The sequence below is a fragment of the Blastomyces dermatitidis genome (genome assembly GCF_000003525.1).
Source record: "Blastomyces dermatitidis ER-3 genomic scaffold supercont1.12, whole genome shotgun sequence".
NCBI classification, from domain to species: domain Eukaryota; kingdom Fungi; phylum Ascomycota; class Eurotiomycetes; order Onygenales; family Ajellomycetaceae; genus Blastomyces; species Blastomyces dermatitidis.
The window spans coordinates 1,687,796-1,703,601 of NW_025544785.1; the positions used below are offsets into that span (position 1 = coordinate 1,687,796).

Here is a 15,806-nt window from a genome sequence, read left to right on the forward strand (position 1 = left end):
TTCGCCACCTGACGGACAAGAGGAAATGTGCTCCATAGAAGTGTTAGGCTGCAAGGTGAGCGGGCCTTGTCTAGTGGAACTTGGAGACAGATAAGGCGGGGAACGCTTGCTAGGAGTAGGGAGGCTGATCCATTTTAATGACGCAGAATGAAACTTTGATCTCCACGTGAGAGCCGTCGACTCAGGCCAATGAGGGGACAGATCCTGGGATGGAGTCCCAAAGGGTAAATATACTCCAGGTAGCTTTTTGTGAAAGGCTTGATCAGGGGCCAAAGGAAGGGTATACAATAGACGCAGGCGAACTCTTATTGGGCCTCTATGGAAAGAAAGCCGGCGTTGTGAAGCGGGCCGAAGTCGGGCATTATAAGCTGTAAGAGATGTACGAACCTCTCTTTCTGCATCTCTGCCTACATCTGCCTTCAACACCGTGAAAGTACCAAATCGTAGTAGCTCCCCAAATATCTCAACATTGAGCGCTTTCCAGTCATCAACTCGAGAGGCGAGATCGTCAACGGCGTTGGCAAGGTGTTCTTTATCAACTGCATGATTAGCTCGATCTAAAACCGTCTGAACTATGTCGATGGCGGTGGCAACGTCGGCAATAAGGTCTTCGCGATCGGTTTGTTTTTTAAGTTCCTAATATAGTTAGAATTTAAGCGCCATGTCGCAAGAATTGGAGTTTTAAAAAGAAGCCATTAAGGCTTACCATGAGCATTAGGGGATATTTAGTCAGGCGTTGAAATGGTTTGACAAAAAAACCGTTGAGAGTAGATGGCTGTGCCACCATTTGCTGGAGGTCAACTGAGCGTGGCGCCGCCTTGATTTTGTCCCATTCCTTTTGGCAGACAGCATCGCATCGGAGTTGGTTGGCAATAAAAGGCTCATATTGGCGAAACCCTTCCTGGTGTTGGATGAATAGCTCACCCCAGTTTTGCATATCTTCGGGAAGGGCGTTGTGTTGCTCCATTCTAATAAGAAATCGTTGCGCAAAGTCAAGAAGGTTATTGAGATTTAGAAAAATCTGGTGACTTGAGTCGCCATTTAAGGCACCTGTTTCTTCCAATTCCTTTTTCAGCGCCTGCAAATTTTGAAGGTGGTGGACGTAGTCTCTTTCGGTTTCCAACAACTCTTTCAAAATATGCTCCTTGCGGGTCAGCTTGACCTTTTCCCCTTGGTGTGGTACTGCACTCGCTGTAGAAGTTTGATAAAGTTGGCCCCGCATTTCGAGAATATCCAGAACACGACTAACCATTTTGATGACCTTTAAAAATCAAGTTAGCATTTCGCTTCAAGGAGGAGCAACTATTTCTGCGCTAAGACGAGGGGTATCCACCTTCACAAAGCCCGTGGTGTTTTCTCCATAAAGATCGGTGATAAGGAAACAGTCCTGCTGCGGAAACTCTAAATCCTGAAGGCAAGCTTGTAGAAACTTGAAAGCGGCTGCTTTCGGTCGCCTCGCCTCAGGTACTTTATCAGTGTCGATAGTAAGGGGTTCTGCAGGGTTAGAGGCGTTGAAGATAGTCATCAGCGGGTACCCTTGCCTCAGACATCTCCATACAGATGCAACAGGATCTATCGCATCCTCAGCTTTGTCCATCTTTTCCATTTCTGCGAGATGGGCCTCGAAACCGGGCACTTCAGTGAGTCTCTTTTTGAGGCTTGCACAGCTCTGGAATAGTGATTCGCCCCCTCTTCGATTGATGATATTATCCTCAGCCATAACGGGCCCTCCATTAGCCGTAGTGGTGTCCATATTGTCCGACTATGGAAATGTTTGGCGTGGGTTCTTTTATATCAAATCAAGTTCAGTGGCCAGTCTGCCTGGTCCTTTTCAGGAACCGAGACCATGGGTTGTCGGCAACTTTGATGCGTTCAAAAACGAGACCAAAGATGCTCAAGAGGAAATTAGGACGATAGGAAAGAACCGAATTTCGGGCGGTGAACACTGGCTATCTCAGTTGCGATGCGGGTTGGCAGAGATATCCACCTTTCTTCCGGAGAGAAGAGATAACAACTAAAAGGAATGTTCGGGGCCGCAGTAATACGGGTACAGATAAGGACGATCTAAAGTGATTGCTTTCGGAGAAACCAGTCAGTGTCAGAGTTTTGGCCTTCGGTTGAACGTATTGTTTTAAGATTAGGGTAGGAGACATCAATACGGAAAGATGAAGGGGGGGCTGGGAAAACGAGAACCTACCTCCAAATACCACACGAAAACTAGATGTCTGATCTGGCAGAATGAAAGAACGACGACTTGACGAAAGAAATGAAAAGATGGTTGTATGAACAGTGGGCAAACGCAACGGCACGGGCGCCAGAGATAGGCTGGAGGGTGGTTGGAGTGTGTAGTGATGTTTCAGGAGTTACGCTTTGGAGATCGTCGGCTCTTGCAGACCCTCGGCGCGCTAGTCTGTATTGAGAATGGCGGCTGGGTGTTCCAGGTGGATGGTTGACTCAGCACATGGAAGCGCTTGGGTTCCAAGGTTACACAAGCCCTATCCCACGTGACCCACCCACACACATCCATTTTAGCAGCCGCTAGCCACTAGATAGATCCCGACGTCAGAACAACACTAACCATGTTCAACCTAGGGCTCTCACAACCTAATCACCTGATGAGATGACTCAGCCAGCTCTCTCCCTCGAACCTGGAAAACTAGCCGCCGCATTCGGCACAATGTTTGGCCATTGCACGTAGAATTTCGTATCTGTCGCAGCTGCACTCACGACGACGACCACGACGACGACCACGACGACGACCACCACCATCACCCGGTGTCAACACGAAGAAGACGCTTCGTCGCATGTTTCCTGTCTATACGAGTTTCGAGGTGGGTCGAGATATGCTGCATACATCAACTATGACTAGAAACTCATCTAAAACCTGACTGGCTGCACTCGACACTTATTACTACGTAGCGTCGCATAATCCCATTATTGTTCTTTGTATGTGTTCTCTCGGAGCCTTTCTCTTTTTGACGCATGGCGGCAACCCAAAACAAAGCGAGCCAAATGCTAATGATAATAGACTTGCTTTGCGACAATCCTCTTGCCTCCCAAACTTTCCTCGAGCTTTGACCAAGAATTTATTAGCTCCTACCCTAGCCTACGGACCTGGTTGTATGGTCATCGATTCCATATACTCATCAGTGTCCCACACCGTTCTCGCCGTCTTGGTCTTACAGCTCGCCAAATCTCTGTTATCGCCAGGGTGACAGTCTCATGGAACGCGATTCCGCAGCAGCAGCAACAGCAGCAGCAGCAGGAGGCGCCGCACATATACCGAAATTACCAGGCGGAAAATACCGTGGAGAATTCGCCCCTCCATCTGCGCTAGGTTCTGTCAAGCTGGATGAGGGTTACTCTGATGAAACTAGAAGCCAAGCAGAAAATGAAGTGGCTCAAACATCAGACGAAGGCGTAAGTCTACCTAGCTGGATTCTTGCACATAGCGAAGCCGACAGAGCAGGTAACACTTTTCCCGTCTCCTTCAACGCCTTTTTGCGGAGTAAAATCATGCTGACCTTGCCGCAGAATTGGCTTATAGCATATTGAGAACCTTGCGTACCTCGACAGTTTCCTCAGTCGTTGATCGACTAACTCCACTTCTCCATATGGACCCTGTTCTCAAACTTCCCCCGGAAATCACTTCGGAAATATTCTCATATCTCGACACGTCTACACTGCTTACTGCAGCACTTGCGTCCAGAGCTTGGAGAGAGAGAATTATAGATTCACGACTGTGGAGGCATCTTTATATTCAAGAAGGATGGCGTTTCGACATGGACGCAGTTCGAACTTTCGAACAATCTCTTTCGAAGCCACCCTTTTCGCACAACCGAAAGTCAAGAACGAGGCGTTCAGATACAGATATGGGGCAGCCAAAGCTAAAAAAGCGCGTTCCCTCAGGCTGGATCGATTCGAGAAGAGGATCTCGCGTTGGTAATAATAATATGCAGGACGCAAGCCCCCCATGGAGTGAGCAGCATGAGACGGTTGAAGCCGATGGTACTTCTGCCTTCGAGATGAATACCCTACCTGATGCCGAGGGTGACCACGAGATGCGCGATGCTAGTTATGATGATCACTCGATTGGGTCATCGCCAGATCAAAGCCGGCCTCCGCAATCTATAGATTTTAGCAGCGTACAGTTCACCCACAAATCTGGTCGGGCGGATAGCTCCGCAAGATACCCATCGTTTCACTCACCGCTGACGAATTATAACCCCCAAGCGAAGGCCCCACATCTCTTGAGGACAATTAATGGTACAAGCCGGTTGAACTGGCCATATCTATACAGACAAAGACAAAAACTGGAAGATAACTGGAGGAAGGGCCGGTTTGTTAATTTTCAACTTCCTCACCCAGCCTACCCTTCAGAGGCGCATACGGAGTGTGTATATACAATTCAATTCTCCGGGAAATGGCTTGTCAGTGGAAGCCGCGACAAAACAGTGAGAGTCTGGAATTTGGAAACAAGAAGGCTCAGAGGGAGTCCTTTGGTAGCACACAGTAAATCAGTTCTCTGTTTGCAATTCGATCCGAGTGCGGAAGAAGATATCATCATATCTGGGAGTAGCGATAGGAGCGTCATAGTTTGGCGGTTTTCCACGGGTGAAAAAATCAATGAGCTCGCCAATGCCCATCAGGACTCGGTATTGAACCTACGATTCGATAAACGATTTTTGGTTACATGCTCGAAAGATAAATTAATAAAAGTTTGGAACCGCCGCGAGCTTAGTCCGATGGACAAAGATTATCCCTCCTTTTTTAATGGTGCTGGTGTGCGATATCCAACGTATATTGTTGACACATCCTTGATATCTCCTAGCACATTGGAAGCCCAAATCGCCAATCAACAGATCAAAACGCTGCCACCTTACTCACTACTTATGACCCTGGACGGTCATGGTGCCGCCGTAAATGCGATTCAGATAGATGAAAATGAAATTGTCTCTGCCTCTGGGGATCGTTTAATCAAAGTATGGGATATACACAACGGAGCCTGCTTGAAAACTTTGATTGGCCACAAGAAAGGCATCGCGTGCGTCCAGTTCGATAGTCGGCGAATAGTAAGCGGCAGCAATGATGACACTGTACGGATATATGACCATGCCTCAGGGGCTGAGGTTGCGTGCTTGCACGGACACCATGGCCTCGTACGAACCGTCCAGGCAGGTTTTGGGGATCCACCTGGAGCGGAGGAGACACTTCGGCTTGAGGCAATGGCGGTAGACACTCAATATTGGAAGGCTCGACTCCGCGGCGACATTCCTGAATCTAGCTCTTCGGTTCGGCGCCAACAGAGATCGTGCCCTGTAAGAAGCTCCGGGTCCAGAAACCCCAATGACATAATGGCCCTAGGAGCCAAAATACCCCCGGGCGGTGGAGGGAGCAGTTGGGCCCGCATTGTTTCCGGCTCTTACGACGAAAGTATCATCATGTGGAAAAAGGACCAAGAGGGAAAGTGGGTTATTGGGCAAAGACTCCGTCAGGATGAAGCTGCCAGAGCAGCCGCTGCAAATGTAATTCCGGACCCTGCCCTAGCCAACCAGCCGATTCCCCCTCTCCCGGGTCAATCCCCACAGGGTCTTATGGGACCACATCCCATGTCCCAATCGTCCCAGCAAACCACCCCCGCCTCAGCGGCAATTCAGTCCAATAGGCCCATCACGATGGGCATCGCTAACGATGCAGGATCACCTTACCTGAATGCAATGAATCAACACCCTTCCCAACCACTTCAACAAGCTCAGGGTCCACTGCTCGGCGCTAACAGACCGTTGCCTGTTCCCGCTCCCCACCCTACAGCTAGAATTTTCAAATTGCAGTTTGACGCACGCCAGCTTATATGTGCTAGCCTGGATCACAGAATTGTAGGCTGGGACTTTGCGTGTGGTGACCAGGAGCTTGAGTGGGCTTGTCAGTTCTTCACTGGTCTTTGAGCTCGACCCCCAGATTTTACATATATTGCCAACCAGCCATTCAAGATTCAAGATCTTTTTGAATCTTCCAGTGCCTTTGTGCTACTCTCCACCCGCTTCCTTTGGATACCGATGCTAGTTACACGTCTTGCTATATTGCCATTTTTTGAGCCTCTTTCCAAAATGCATACATCTCCTAGCAAGCGCGAATCCATATTTTCCTTCCTCCAGCGATTTGAAGCGTCCTTTTTTCTCGCATCGATGAAGTATACCATCCAAGTTGATTGCCTGAACATTTATCTCTTTTAAAGGGGATGTGTGTATTTTCTTTGTTTCATGTTTGCTACTGTTTCCCTGGCGGTTTCGGTTTTGGTACGCATGATATTTATACCAGGGTCAAACCCAGACTTCCTTTCCTGCTAAGAATAAATTCATATTGCTTTAGCCCCACTCAACTTTTTGTGCTTCCATGGAAACACTCTCATGGGCCTGCGATGCCGGTTGCTCAAGACTGTTGTGCATGTGTAAGTAAGTACTCCTGCGATGAGATGACTCGCTATGCTATATATTTTATTTTACACTAGAATACTCCTCGAAATGTACTGGAGTTTACTGAAGGGCTCTGCATATGATATTCGCAGTTGAAGAATGAGCAAGTATAATAAAGTTTTACACGTGTTGAAGTATCTGGGTAATTTCAGGGTTTTATTTGGGATTAGAATCTAAACAACACAATCGAGGCCGGATTCATCAATCAAGACCCCCTCTAACCATAGAGGCGGAAGATATCTTTGTCATGTTAGGTAGGACCCCTCAGACGAAGGCTGTCAACAGTTAAATACCATCGAAAAGCCAACAGTACCTGGTTGATTCAGCCAAAACGCCATGCCGTCCCCTTTTTGCCACGGGCTATATTCCGCAAGAAAGCTCATGGTATGCGAACATGTATTGCTGGCGAGGATAGTATGGAATGCCTCCTGCTCCTCAGATATAGGTACATTCAAAGTGGCGACCAGCTGGTCCCTTGGGGGTTGCTTGGAATACGTCGGGGAATGCGGTATCGTCCATGGCTGCGTGGACCAGATATCTACCGTGACACTCGGACCGTAGCCGTACTGGCCTTCGGAAGTAGGCTTGGGGCTGTCGAAGGCTAGCATGCAACCCGTTGCGCCTGCCGGGATTCCTTCGAAAGTAAAGGCAGTGATTCTCGTGTTCACGCCGTCTCTGCGCGCGACGGTGAAGAACCAGTCGAACTCGATTGGTAAGTCGGGATTGTTTATGTCAAGCAAATCGAAGGTCGTAGGGGCAATTGTTTGGCAGCCCTGCAGAGCTAACTCGGCAGTCGTGCCATGGGCAAGATCGGCGGCAGGCGAAGGCGCTGCAATGGCGGCTCTAGCCAAGGAGCCCGGGATGACTATTATTGCTACAAGGAGATGGATTTCCAGACGTTTAAACGCCCTTAAGAAACAAGATATTGGCATAGGAGCCCAATGACTATCCATCAGCGTATTTTGCCCCGAGGCATCTGGCATACACATCGCCGTTACAAGCTAGGCATACCGTTTCCTAGCTATCCATAGACCAACTGTGAAGATTTACCCCATTCGTTTGTTTACCTGTATTGTAATTAGCTAGATGATTCGAATAGCGGAGTTTGGAAAGGTACCATGTGCTAAGCCAGCGAGGAGGTATCTGAAATTGACTGCAGTCCTAGATTCTATTCATAAAGTTCCAAAGTGGTGGGTTGGTTCGAGTAAGATGAGGTGAAATGCAGGAGTCTAGAACAGGACGAGAGACCCTATCGAGTCGATAATGTCTATACAGATTACTCGCATGTGCATTCTTCCGCCAGTCCTTGCAAGCAATATCTGACCTTTTATTAACGTAGCCAAGTTGAATAGTTTGAGAAAAAAGAGGACAGCAAATTTAAATCCTAGAGTATGGGAGAGAATGGTTGGGGATTCAACTCTCAGCGTAGTAATTTCGTTCTGTGTATCTCAGGTAACTTACAGGACCTGTAACTATACTTTTTATAGCCACCCCACCCCACCTATGATAGTTTGAAATTTATTAATACTGATTGAATCATATACACAGTATTATCCCACACTAAAGGAAATATGCTTACTAGTGTAATGAATCTCCAAGCCACACCACCTGGGATTTAAGCAGTTCAGCTAGTAAGCAAGCTAGGGGGGTTGGCCTCTATAAGCCCCCCTAATTAAGAGATGGAACAGCAATACTTACATAATAATGCTTGATATCACTCCGTATTTCTCTTAAATTCTTAGTGCAAGTCAAAAACTTTTCACAGGAGCATCTGTATAGATTGTCATAATTTATTATTATTCCAGTTTCATGCAGCCATATGTACATTGTGAGGCTCATATAGAAGCTAGTATGAGAGTGAGAGACACCAGCAAATTCAAAAAAGTGAGCTTCAAACAACTTGCTAACCAATAGTTATAGGTAATTTTCTTGTATGTTGATTGAGCCTTGCAAAATTCATCTAATAATATATAAAAACCTGCCTCATTCCCGACAGTTCACAGCCTCAAAATAAAACCCATTGAATACCTGGGATAGCCCCATCTTGTCCACGGATAGAGCTCGCGAGGGCTGTGGATGACACGTATGCAGAGAGCAATGATTGGCCTGGGTAACTATGGGCTTGAGCCATACTTTTTGCAGGCGAGCATCCAAAGAGCAGCCTCAGAAAATAGTTCAAAAATAGTTCGTGGTTCCACTGCGACTCAAATCTATGACCTCAGCACTGCAGGTCAAAAATCGCTGAGACAGGGCTTAGCATTCAGGAAGCTGTGTTGAAGATGCCTTTCGTGAAGTTCAGCTCTGTTGTTGTATTCGTTCGTAGGGAGCGGAGAATTTGCCCTCCTTTCATACCCAGCAACCCCCGTGGCATATTGGATTTCAGGACAAATTATAACAGGAGCCAGCATTGTCTGCCAAGGTGCGAGAATTGGAATTATATTCAAAAGTCCTCTTGGGAGGTGGACCGGGTTCGTGGCTGTTCCTGTATGGGGGACCGGGAAAGGGTATCCTTTATTCAATGAACGCCTGAGATGGAATCTCTTTCATCTCTATGCTCTTCCATTTCTGATCTCATGTCAAAACAAACTCTCTAAAATTGTCAAATAGACCATGCTATGATATGTTTTGGACTGCTTGATACTATGCATAGATCCTGTAGCATCAAATCCCATCTGTAGAAGTTAGATTGTTAGCAAGGGGAGTAAGAGCTGATATAATTTTCTTGGTTTTTGACTATGCTTTTTACACATGGAGACAGCCCACATTGACATATAGAAGTAATGGAGAGGTGTGTTGTCTAAACTGGTGTGTACATGTAACATCTAGAGAGCAATGATCACGATTCACTAGTATCAAAACATTGCTTTCATTGTATACTCAGCACATGTCTGTTGCAGCTTTATAGTGATGTTTGAGTATTTTATACTAGCATTACAATAAACACACATTGATGATACTGATTTTATTGTTAATCAAGACCTTCTCATTGAAAATTATATAAAATTGTGACTCACATCAGAGAAGAGTTCTAGACCTGACAGCCTCTCTACTTAGAGAGTCTCTTACCTGGGACAGTCTCTACAGTGTATACTCAGGCTAGCCTCTATTCAGAGAGTCTGTAACTCAAGAGAGTCTCTATACCTGGGGATTTCTATACTCAGAGAACTCTATACTCAGAAAGCTTCTATACTTGAGAGAGCTCTATACCTGAAGGGCTCTATCTTCCTCTGTCTATAGCTGGGCTTCTGAGAATGTTGTGAGATCTGTGGGGTGAAGCTCATAGTCTGAAAGTCAATACTGACTAAATAATTCATTTGACTCAAATGTCGCTATAGACCGCTGTAAGTTAACTACCTTAATAAAAATCACATGTTTTGACAGCTTAGCTTATGAACTGGAAGTCGACTGCCAACATCTTATCTCGGTCGAGGTTGAAATACGTGCGAGTCAGCTCAATTCAACTCTGAAAAATACATGTACCTCCATTGAGAAATCGGCTGTCTATTCTTTACATCTACCGCTCCGTGTTATTACCCAGTTACGAGTCAACCAACCCAGGCGAAGAAGCAGGCGTTTAGGTACATATTAAATATAGGTAGGTATAAAAATACACGATGCTTCATTCATTTCCATGTCTGCTAACAGTTGCTTGAAAAAACTTGCTAAAGGTAAGCAGTAGTTGCAGTGTATCCATTTGGGATCTCACATTATGGATGATGAACACGCCCACTCCTCAAAACTCCCATACCAATTGTTAGCAGGATCGAGGGGGATTCCGGCCGCTTCTCCGCAATAGAATGAACAATGACAAGGTCTGGCTATTGGGCATAGCTAGCGGCCCGCGGAACGGACCCACCCCTTGCGACAGCCAAATATCGTCCACCAGTCAATAACCGCAAGTGAGGCCACTGACACCCTGTATAACCTTTGTGAAAACTAAGTAACAGTCTTTCAATGGTTACTCTGACTGGTTAGGAGAGGAAGGACCGTAATTAGCCCTAATTTCTAACGGCAGTGGCTTGAGCCCTTATCGGCCGCATTATCCGCATCTCAGTCGCGGTTTCAACTTCAATTTCTTCATCCATTGTAGCATCACCACCAAAGCATCGAGGCTGCCATCCCCACGCAGGTGTCCACGGGGTGGAAGAAGACATTTCCCGACGACGATAATGGTCATGACTACTGTGTAATGACGCTTGAATTTGCTCGCCTGTCGCCGTTGCCGATGTTACAGTTGGATCCAGTGCAGAACGACTGTGCTGTTGCGAAGAAAGTTGGTTTTGACTCTGTGAAGGCTTGTTGCCGCTGAATAATCCACAGCAGACAAAGAAGCAATCCATAAAAAGCCAGTCCCAAAGTCCGGCCGTTTTGCTATCCGTAATCATAGCAGATTGCCTTGACATCCTCTGCCCATGGCGAGACTCAGGAATTTCAAGCGAGGGATTGGGCTGGCTAGAGGTAAGCGTGACTGAGGCAAAAGTGGTTGAGGTACCGTCATTCCCTCCACCATCAGGGCCAGGCGTATATAAGCCACTGGTACTATTGGAGGGATGGATCATTTCAGAAGAACGTGGGAGGGGGCCCTCGAGCCTTCTATGAGCAATATATGATGGGAGAGGGACAGAAGTAGCACTACCCGTCGCACAATTCCTTGTAGTTGGGCAAGACCGCCGTGGCGGCACTAGGTGCGGCGCATTATGGGTCCGTAGGAGGGAGGAATATGATTGCGGCATGGTTTGTGGGGAAGAGTAACCTTGGTTTGTTTGGGAAGGTGAAGTACAAGTCCTGTGACTATTTTGTTGGCCGACAACGGCCGTAACTGATGTGGCATCGCCTCTATCTTTGACTCTGGCAGCTGGTAAGGAGCTTCTATGGAAAGGATGGCTCTCTAGCCCTTGTGAGGTTGGGCCAGCTCCAACACCATGTCCACTTTGTCTGGCGCCAAATCGACCACGAACCATTGTACCGTCATCAGCCCTGGCAACGGCACCGTTAGGAAGCGCAGGTTGTCTAGCTACCATGCAGGACGGTAGACCAAAGAGGCGCTGAAAGCCAGAAGCACAACATGAGTCGTCTTCTTCATCATCTGCTGCTAAACTTTGCTGCGTCCCTCTGCGTGATGCTGGGCCCTGGTGGTTTGAAGGACGAGAGCGGTTGGCCTGGATCGGATTATAGTGGATAGCTTCCCGCGAGCCAAAAGACGGGAGGCCTGGCGGAGTTGGGGATCGAACAGGGGGAGGATATAGCGGTTGGGTAGGTTCGACAGGGGAAGTATGAGGAAGCAAACCGCGCAACTCGAAGCTCGCTCCAGAAGACGACGATCGGTTTGGGAGACGCGAGACCGCATCTTTTGGACGGCGAGTTGGGAGGTCAAGATCATCGAAGGAATAAACCTTCCGACCAAAAGGATCAGGAGGGTTGGATAAAGCCCTTCGTGTAGTCAATGACGGATTTATGCCAGGTCCGTCAACATCACCGACAGAGAATATTCGTGAAGCTTTGAGCGTAGATGCACTCTTTTGCTCAACTATGGTCTCCAGTTTCTTTCCCGGCCATTTTCCATGTGAGTGAGCTAGGCGCGAATTAAATATACCGGCATCTTCCCTCCCGAGCGTGGTTGGTATATAGTTCGACGGACCAGGGTCTTCTGACCGGTCAAGTTCAGACTGCCTCCTACTACCATCTGATTCAAAGCTGGCTAGGACCGCATCGAAGAGCGAGCTGTGCTCACTAGGTACAGATTCTGAAGAATCCATGTACTGACTGATGCTCTTCGTTGAAACCACGCGACGAAGTTTGCTCCGTCGGGGCCCATCGATTTCAAACGAACGGGATCGGATTCGATTGTATAGGTCGTTGGTGTGGGTAATGGCGGGAGCCCGCCGGTGTGGAAAAGAGGTCATGCTTGTGGTCAAGATGAGGCATAGGGGGGAGTTAAACGATAGACACCCCTCATCCAAGGGGGAAATATGAGTGCTAAGCGATCATCCGGTCGGAACAAAACCTGAACATGGGAGAGAATGGAAATCAAGAGATGAAAATGGATTCAAAAATGGTAATAGAGCGTGTCCTGGGCGGGAAGGAAAGAGCCTTGTCACTTCCACCCATTTCTCTCAATTTGGAAGAACTCGCGACTAGGGAAAGATACACTTTCAACATAAAAAGAAGGAAACACAGATATTGCTCATTACTTTTAGGAACGCCAAAATATTATGCGAAATATTCATATGTCGGCCCCATCTATAGCTTTCAGCCCCTGAGATCGCGCTACCCAAAAACATTCACACAGATCATAATATTGTAAGAAAGAAAAACCAAGAGAGGCGATGCAAGAACCTCCCTGATTGTAAAATGGGTATAGGTATACTGATTGAACGCGAGCCAAAAGAGCAGTAAATAGATTAAAAGAAGTCATGTCGGAGATAAAATATTAAAATATGTGGTACCGGAAAAGAACCGACGAAGAGTGAAGATATCAAGATGAAATGGTGCTCTGGCTCAGGTTCGACTTTCCAACGCTCTGCTCCTTCCGGAGGTTTCGGATCAAAGCTTCCAGTCGCCGTCTTTCTTCTTGTTCAGCCTACACAAGAGAGGAGCATGGTTAGCGAACTGCTTTTACGATTACATTTCCTCTCATATACAATAATGCAAACATACCTTTAGAAGTCGCATATTTTCAGCCCGGGTATCGCGCATCATCTTCTTAAATTCATTTTTGAGCACCATGGTGGACGTTGTTTCGGAAGCGCCCCTGTCAAACCCGTTCGCGTAGCCAGGGCTACTATTCCCCAGGTTTTGCACTCGTTCCTCACAGAGCTTTGACTCGAGGCTCTCACAGCGATCGCGAAGGTTGTCAATGAAGGTCTCGAGTTTGTCACGCTCCTTCTCAAACTCAATGCTGGCCTTTGTCATTACTTCATAATCGTCAATCGTATCTCTAAGTTCCTTTTCCAGCATCTGAATTCTTGTCTGGAGGCCAGATTTTCCATCACCGTCATTGCTGTTGTTGAGTTGTTCCGCCCGAAGAATGGAGATTTCCTCTGTGAGGCTCCTATTGAGCTGATTGAGATCGTCAATTTCTTTTTGAATCGCCGGATTTGCTGCCACTTGAGCTGCGCGTTCAGCACGGCTCCCGTAGGCACCATCAAGTTCTGCCTGCACCATTGTGAGCTCCGTTCGGACACGGATCATTTCACTTTCGAGCTCGTCGTATTCTGACTGCAGTTTTTGAAGTGCTTTGTCCGAGGACTCTTTCGCTGCAAGGGCTTCCATTCTTTTCGACTCTTTCTCGTCACGCTCTTTCTGCAGAGAACCTTCTAACTGAGCGATTATGTCGTTTTTGGCGGACAGCTCCTCCTCGGCTTTCATCCTAGCTTCCTTCACGCTGGATAAGGCCTTCGCGTCCTCTTCAGTACGCTGCTGTTCCCGAATCATCGATTCTTGTCGAGCAGCGTCAAGTTGATCCATTACCAAAGTAAGCTCGTCTCTAGTGCCACTAGCATCTCTCTGTGAAATATCTAAATCCTTCTTTAGGATAGCTATCTGTTCATGGAGTTCGGCAAAATGGGCATCTCTCTCTGCATCTGATTTCGAATTGAGTTCTCTTTGTTGTTGTATTTGAGTTGTGAGAATGGTTTTCTGTTCGGCTAGGCTCTCCACTCGTTGCTGGATGATGTCAATATTAGGTTCAAGGTAGTCAAGTTGTTCCTGCAAAGTTCTTCTGGGGCCTGGTGGAAATGATGTAAGGGGAGAGTGGGAGCCAGAGGTCTTGAGGATGCTGTCAAGCCGTAGGTTCACCTGCTCCAGTTTCTCTTCCGCATCATACACAAATTCTGGTATCTCATTTGATTCTTGGGACGGTTCCTTGGGTTGTTGGTGTGCTATGGAACTTAAATTGCGTTCAAGGTACGCAAGGTGCGCTTCCATTCCAGCCACGGGATCTCTAGATTCACCGCCACGGGAATTGGGTACAGGATCCACATCCTCATCTGAATTGGCTTGTAAGAGCATCTGGCGTAAACGATTGCTTAGGTCCTCCAGTTTTTTCTCGGTGTTGTGTATCACTGTCATATCAATTGATCTAGATTCTTCGTTTAGTGAACGTGGCATATTCCCCGGGCCATAAGGCCTTCCATATTCATCGAGATGATCCGCAGTCCAGTAAAGGCTTCGATTATCAAATTCGTGGGGAGGAACGGGATGCGCACTATGATCTCGTGCGCCATACACGATGTCCTGGCTTCGAGGAAGGTTGTTACCCGCAGCTGGCCTTTTCTTAAGGCCTTTATGTGTCATTTGCAGCACGCCCGCAGTGTGCTCTAAAAGCCTTCTCCTCAGCTCACTGGCCCTGCGTTCGAGCTTCCAAAGCTCCTGCGCTAATTCTTCGCATTTGCGCGTGCTTATAGCAAGCTCGCTGTCCGAGCGGTTCTGTTCTCCCCAACTATTCCGGTCAAGGAAACTCATGCGCTTACGTGCCGACTTTGGTGAAAGTGCCCCGTACATTTCCCCACTGTCGCGCCCCGATTGGCCATCTGATAGCCTGCTGAGCGATAGAGCTGCATCCCGTAGTTTCATTTCCAAGGCTAATTTCCGCTTTGAGGAATCAATGCGGTTTGTGAGTAGTAGGAGCTCCTTTTTAAGGCCCTCCGCTTCTTCAAAGGATAGTACCTCAAAATGCATACTGTCCCCTATGGCGGTCTCCGTGAGGAGGTGCAAAACAACCGGATCGTTCGCGTTTAAAAGGACTGAACTTCTCGAGTGAGAGGCATTGAGCTAGAGTAGTAGAGAGCAAACCAGGAACGTTCAAAATATGTTAGGACCACACTTTCCTATAGACGTGGCCGTGGGAAATTGGGTAATTGTGGGACTTACCGGATTGTATCGCGGGATCTCATCCTGAATGGAGTCAAGACCACTCCTATACCCATCGACGAGAGCCTTGGAAGGAGGAGGAAGTACCCCCAGCACTGAGATTGAGGAGGCATATTTCGGATCCCCATAGGAGGAGAGACTGGAGCGAATACTCGCACCGTTCATGTTGTTCATACCGTTCAATATTGCGGTAGGTAGTTATCTCTTCTAGGAAAGGATCGCAAAGAATAAATATCTCATGAGTGGGGATCCCATAACCCGTCAATCAAGAACAGGAGTCATATCCAGCTCACTAAGGATGGTGAATTCACTTGCAAACAGGGGTTCGGAGCCGTGGATATCGCGAGGAATGCGCCAGACTTTTATCAACCACTAAGGAAGTTGGGCCCAGGAGGTCGAGAATTAAAGCATCATTGACGGTGGTGGTTTTGATCCCTGCATAAGCCCCAGCCAGATCGGACT

The 15,806-nt window shown here is 47.5% G+C and overlaps 5 protein-coding genes across 6 annotated transcripts in view; 1 reads left to right on the plus strand and 4 right to left on the minus strand.

The window, feature by feature from the left end:
- BDCG_08935 (rho guanyl nucleotide exchange factor) overlaps positions 1-1,753 on the minus strand; it is a gene marked incomplete at both ends in the record, with an annotated part of 3,983 nt that extends 2,230 nt beyond the window's left edge. The window contains 3 exons of the mRNA XM_045424711.1: positions 388-636; positions 707-1,261; positions 1,334-1,753. Of these exons, the coding sequence (XP_045273368.1) occupies positions 388-636; positions 707-1,261; positions 1,334-1,753 (1,224 nt within the window). The remainder of the gene's footprint in view (positions 1-387; positions 637-706; positions 1,262-1,333) is intronic.
- A 933-nt stretch (positions 1,754-2,686) lies between these two features.
- BDCG_08936 lies at positions 2,687-8,015 on the plus strand. 2 transcript variants are annotated; one of them, XM_045424712.1, is made up of 3 exons: positions 2,687-2,946; positions 3,029-3,469; positions 3,535-8,015. In XM_045424712.1, the coding sequence occupies exons 2-3, from the start codon at positions 3,223-3,225 to the stop codon at positions 5,943-5,945; spliced, it is 2,658 nt and encodes an 885-aa protein (XP_045273369.1). In that variant the 5' UTR covers positions 2,687-2,946; positions 3,029-3,222; the 3' UTR covers positions 5,946-8,015. The 2 variants fall into 2 exon arrangements, with proteins under 2 accessions (XP_045273369.1, XP_045282737.1); XM_045424713.1 differs by having other exon boundaries at positions 3,029-3,420; positions 3,535-7,196.
- Positions 6,196-7,898, minus strand: BDCG_08937 (uncharacterized protein). Its single transcript, XM_045424714.1, has 2 exons — positions 7,591-7,898; positions 6,196-7,540 (listed from the first exon to the last, which is right to left on the minus strand). The coding sequence occupies exon 2, from the start codon at positions 7,460-7,462 to the stop codon at positions 6,752-6,754; it is 711 nt and encodes a 236-aa protein (XP_045273370.1). The 5' UTR covers positions 7,463-7,540; positions 7,591-7,898; the 3' UTR covers positions 6,196-6,751.
- Positions 8,016-10,471: 2,456 nt separating the features above from the next.
- Positions 10,472-12,376, minus strand: BDCG_08938 (uncharacterized protein; the record flags this gene model as incomplete). Its single annotated transcript, XM_045424715.1, has 1 exon — positions 10,472-12,376. The coding sequence occupies one exon, from the start codon at positions 12,374-12,376 to the stop codon at positions 10,472-10,474; it is 1,905 nt and encodes a 634-aa protein (XP_045273371.1).
- A 572-nt stretch (positions 12,377-12,948) lies between these two features.
- On the minus strand, positions 12,949-15,518 carry BDCG_08939 (involucrin repeat protein; the record flags this gene model as incomplete). The annotated part of the gene is made up of 3 exons (XM_045424716.1): positions 12,949-13,053; positions 13,131-15,245; positions 15,345-15,518. 3 exons carry the CDS (start codon positions 15,516-15,518, stop codon positions 12,949-12,951), a joined length of 2,394 nt encoding a protein of 797 aa, XP_045273372.1.
- Positions 15,519-15,806: the final 288 nt, after the last annotated feature.

What these genes read in the sequence shown, in the direction of transcription:
- BDCG_08936 (XM_045424712.1), top strand. Translation starts at nt 3,223, where the DNA reads ATGGAACGCGATTCCGCAGCAGCAGCAACAGCAGCAGCAGCAGGAGGC. An exon ending in TAGCGAAGCCGACAGAGCAG is followed by an intron (nt 3,470 to 3,534) that starts GTAACACTTTTC and finishes ACCTTGCCGCAG; the next exon opens with AATTGGCTTATAGCATATTG.
- BDCG_08937 (XM_045424714.1), bottom strand. Translation starts at nt 7,462, where the DNA reads ATGTGTATGCCAGATGCCTCGGGGCAAAATACGCTGATGGATAGTCAT.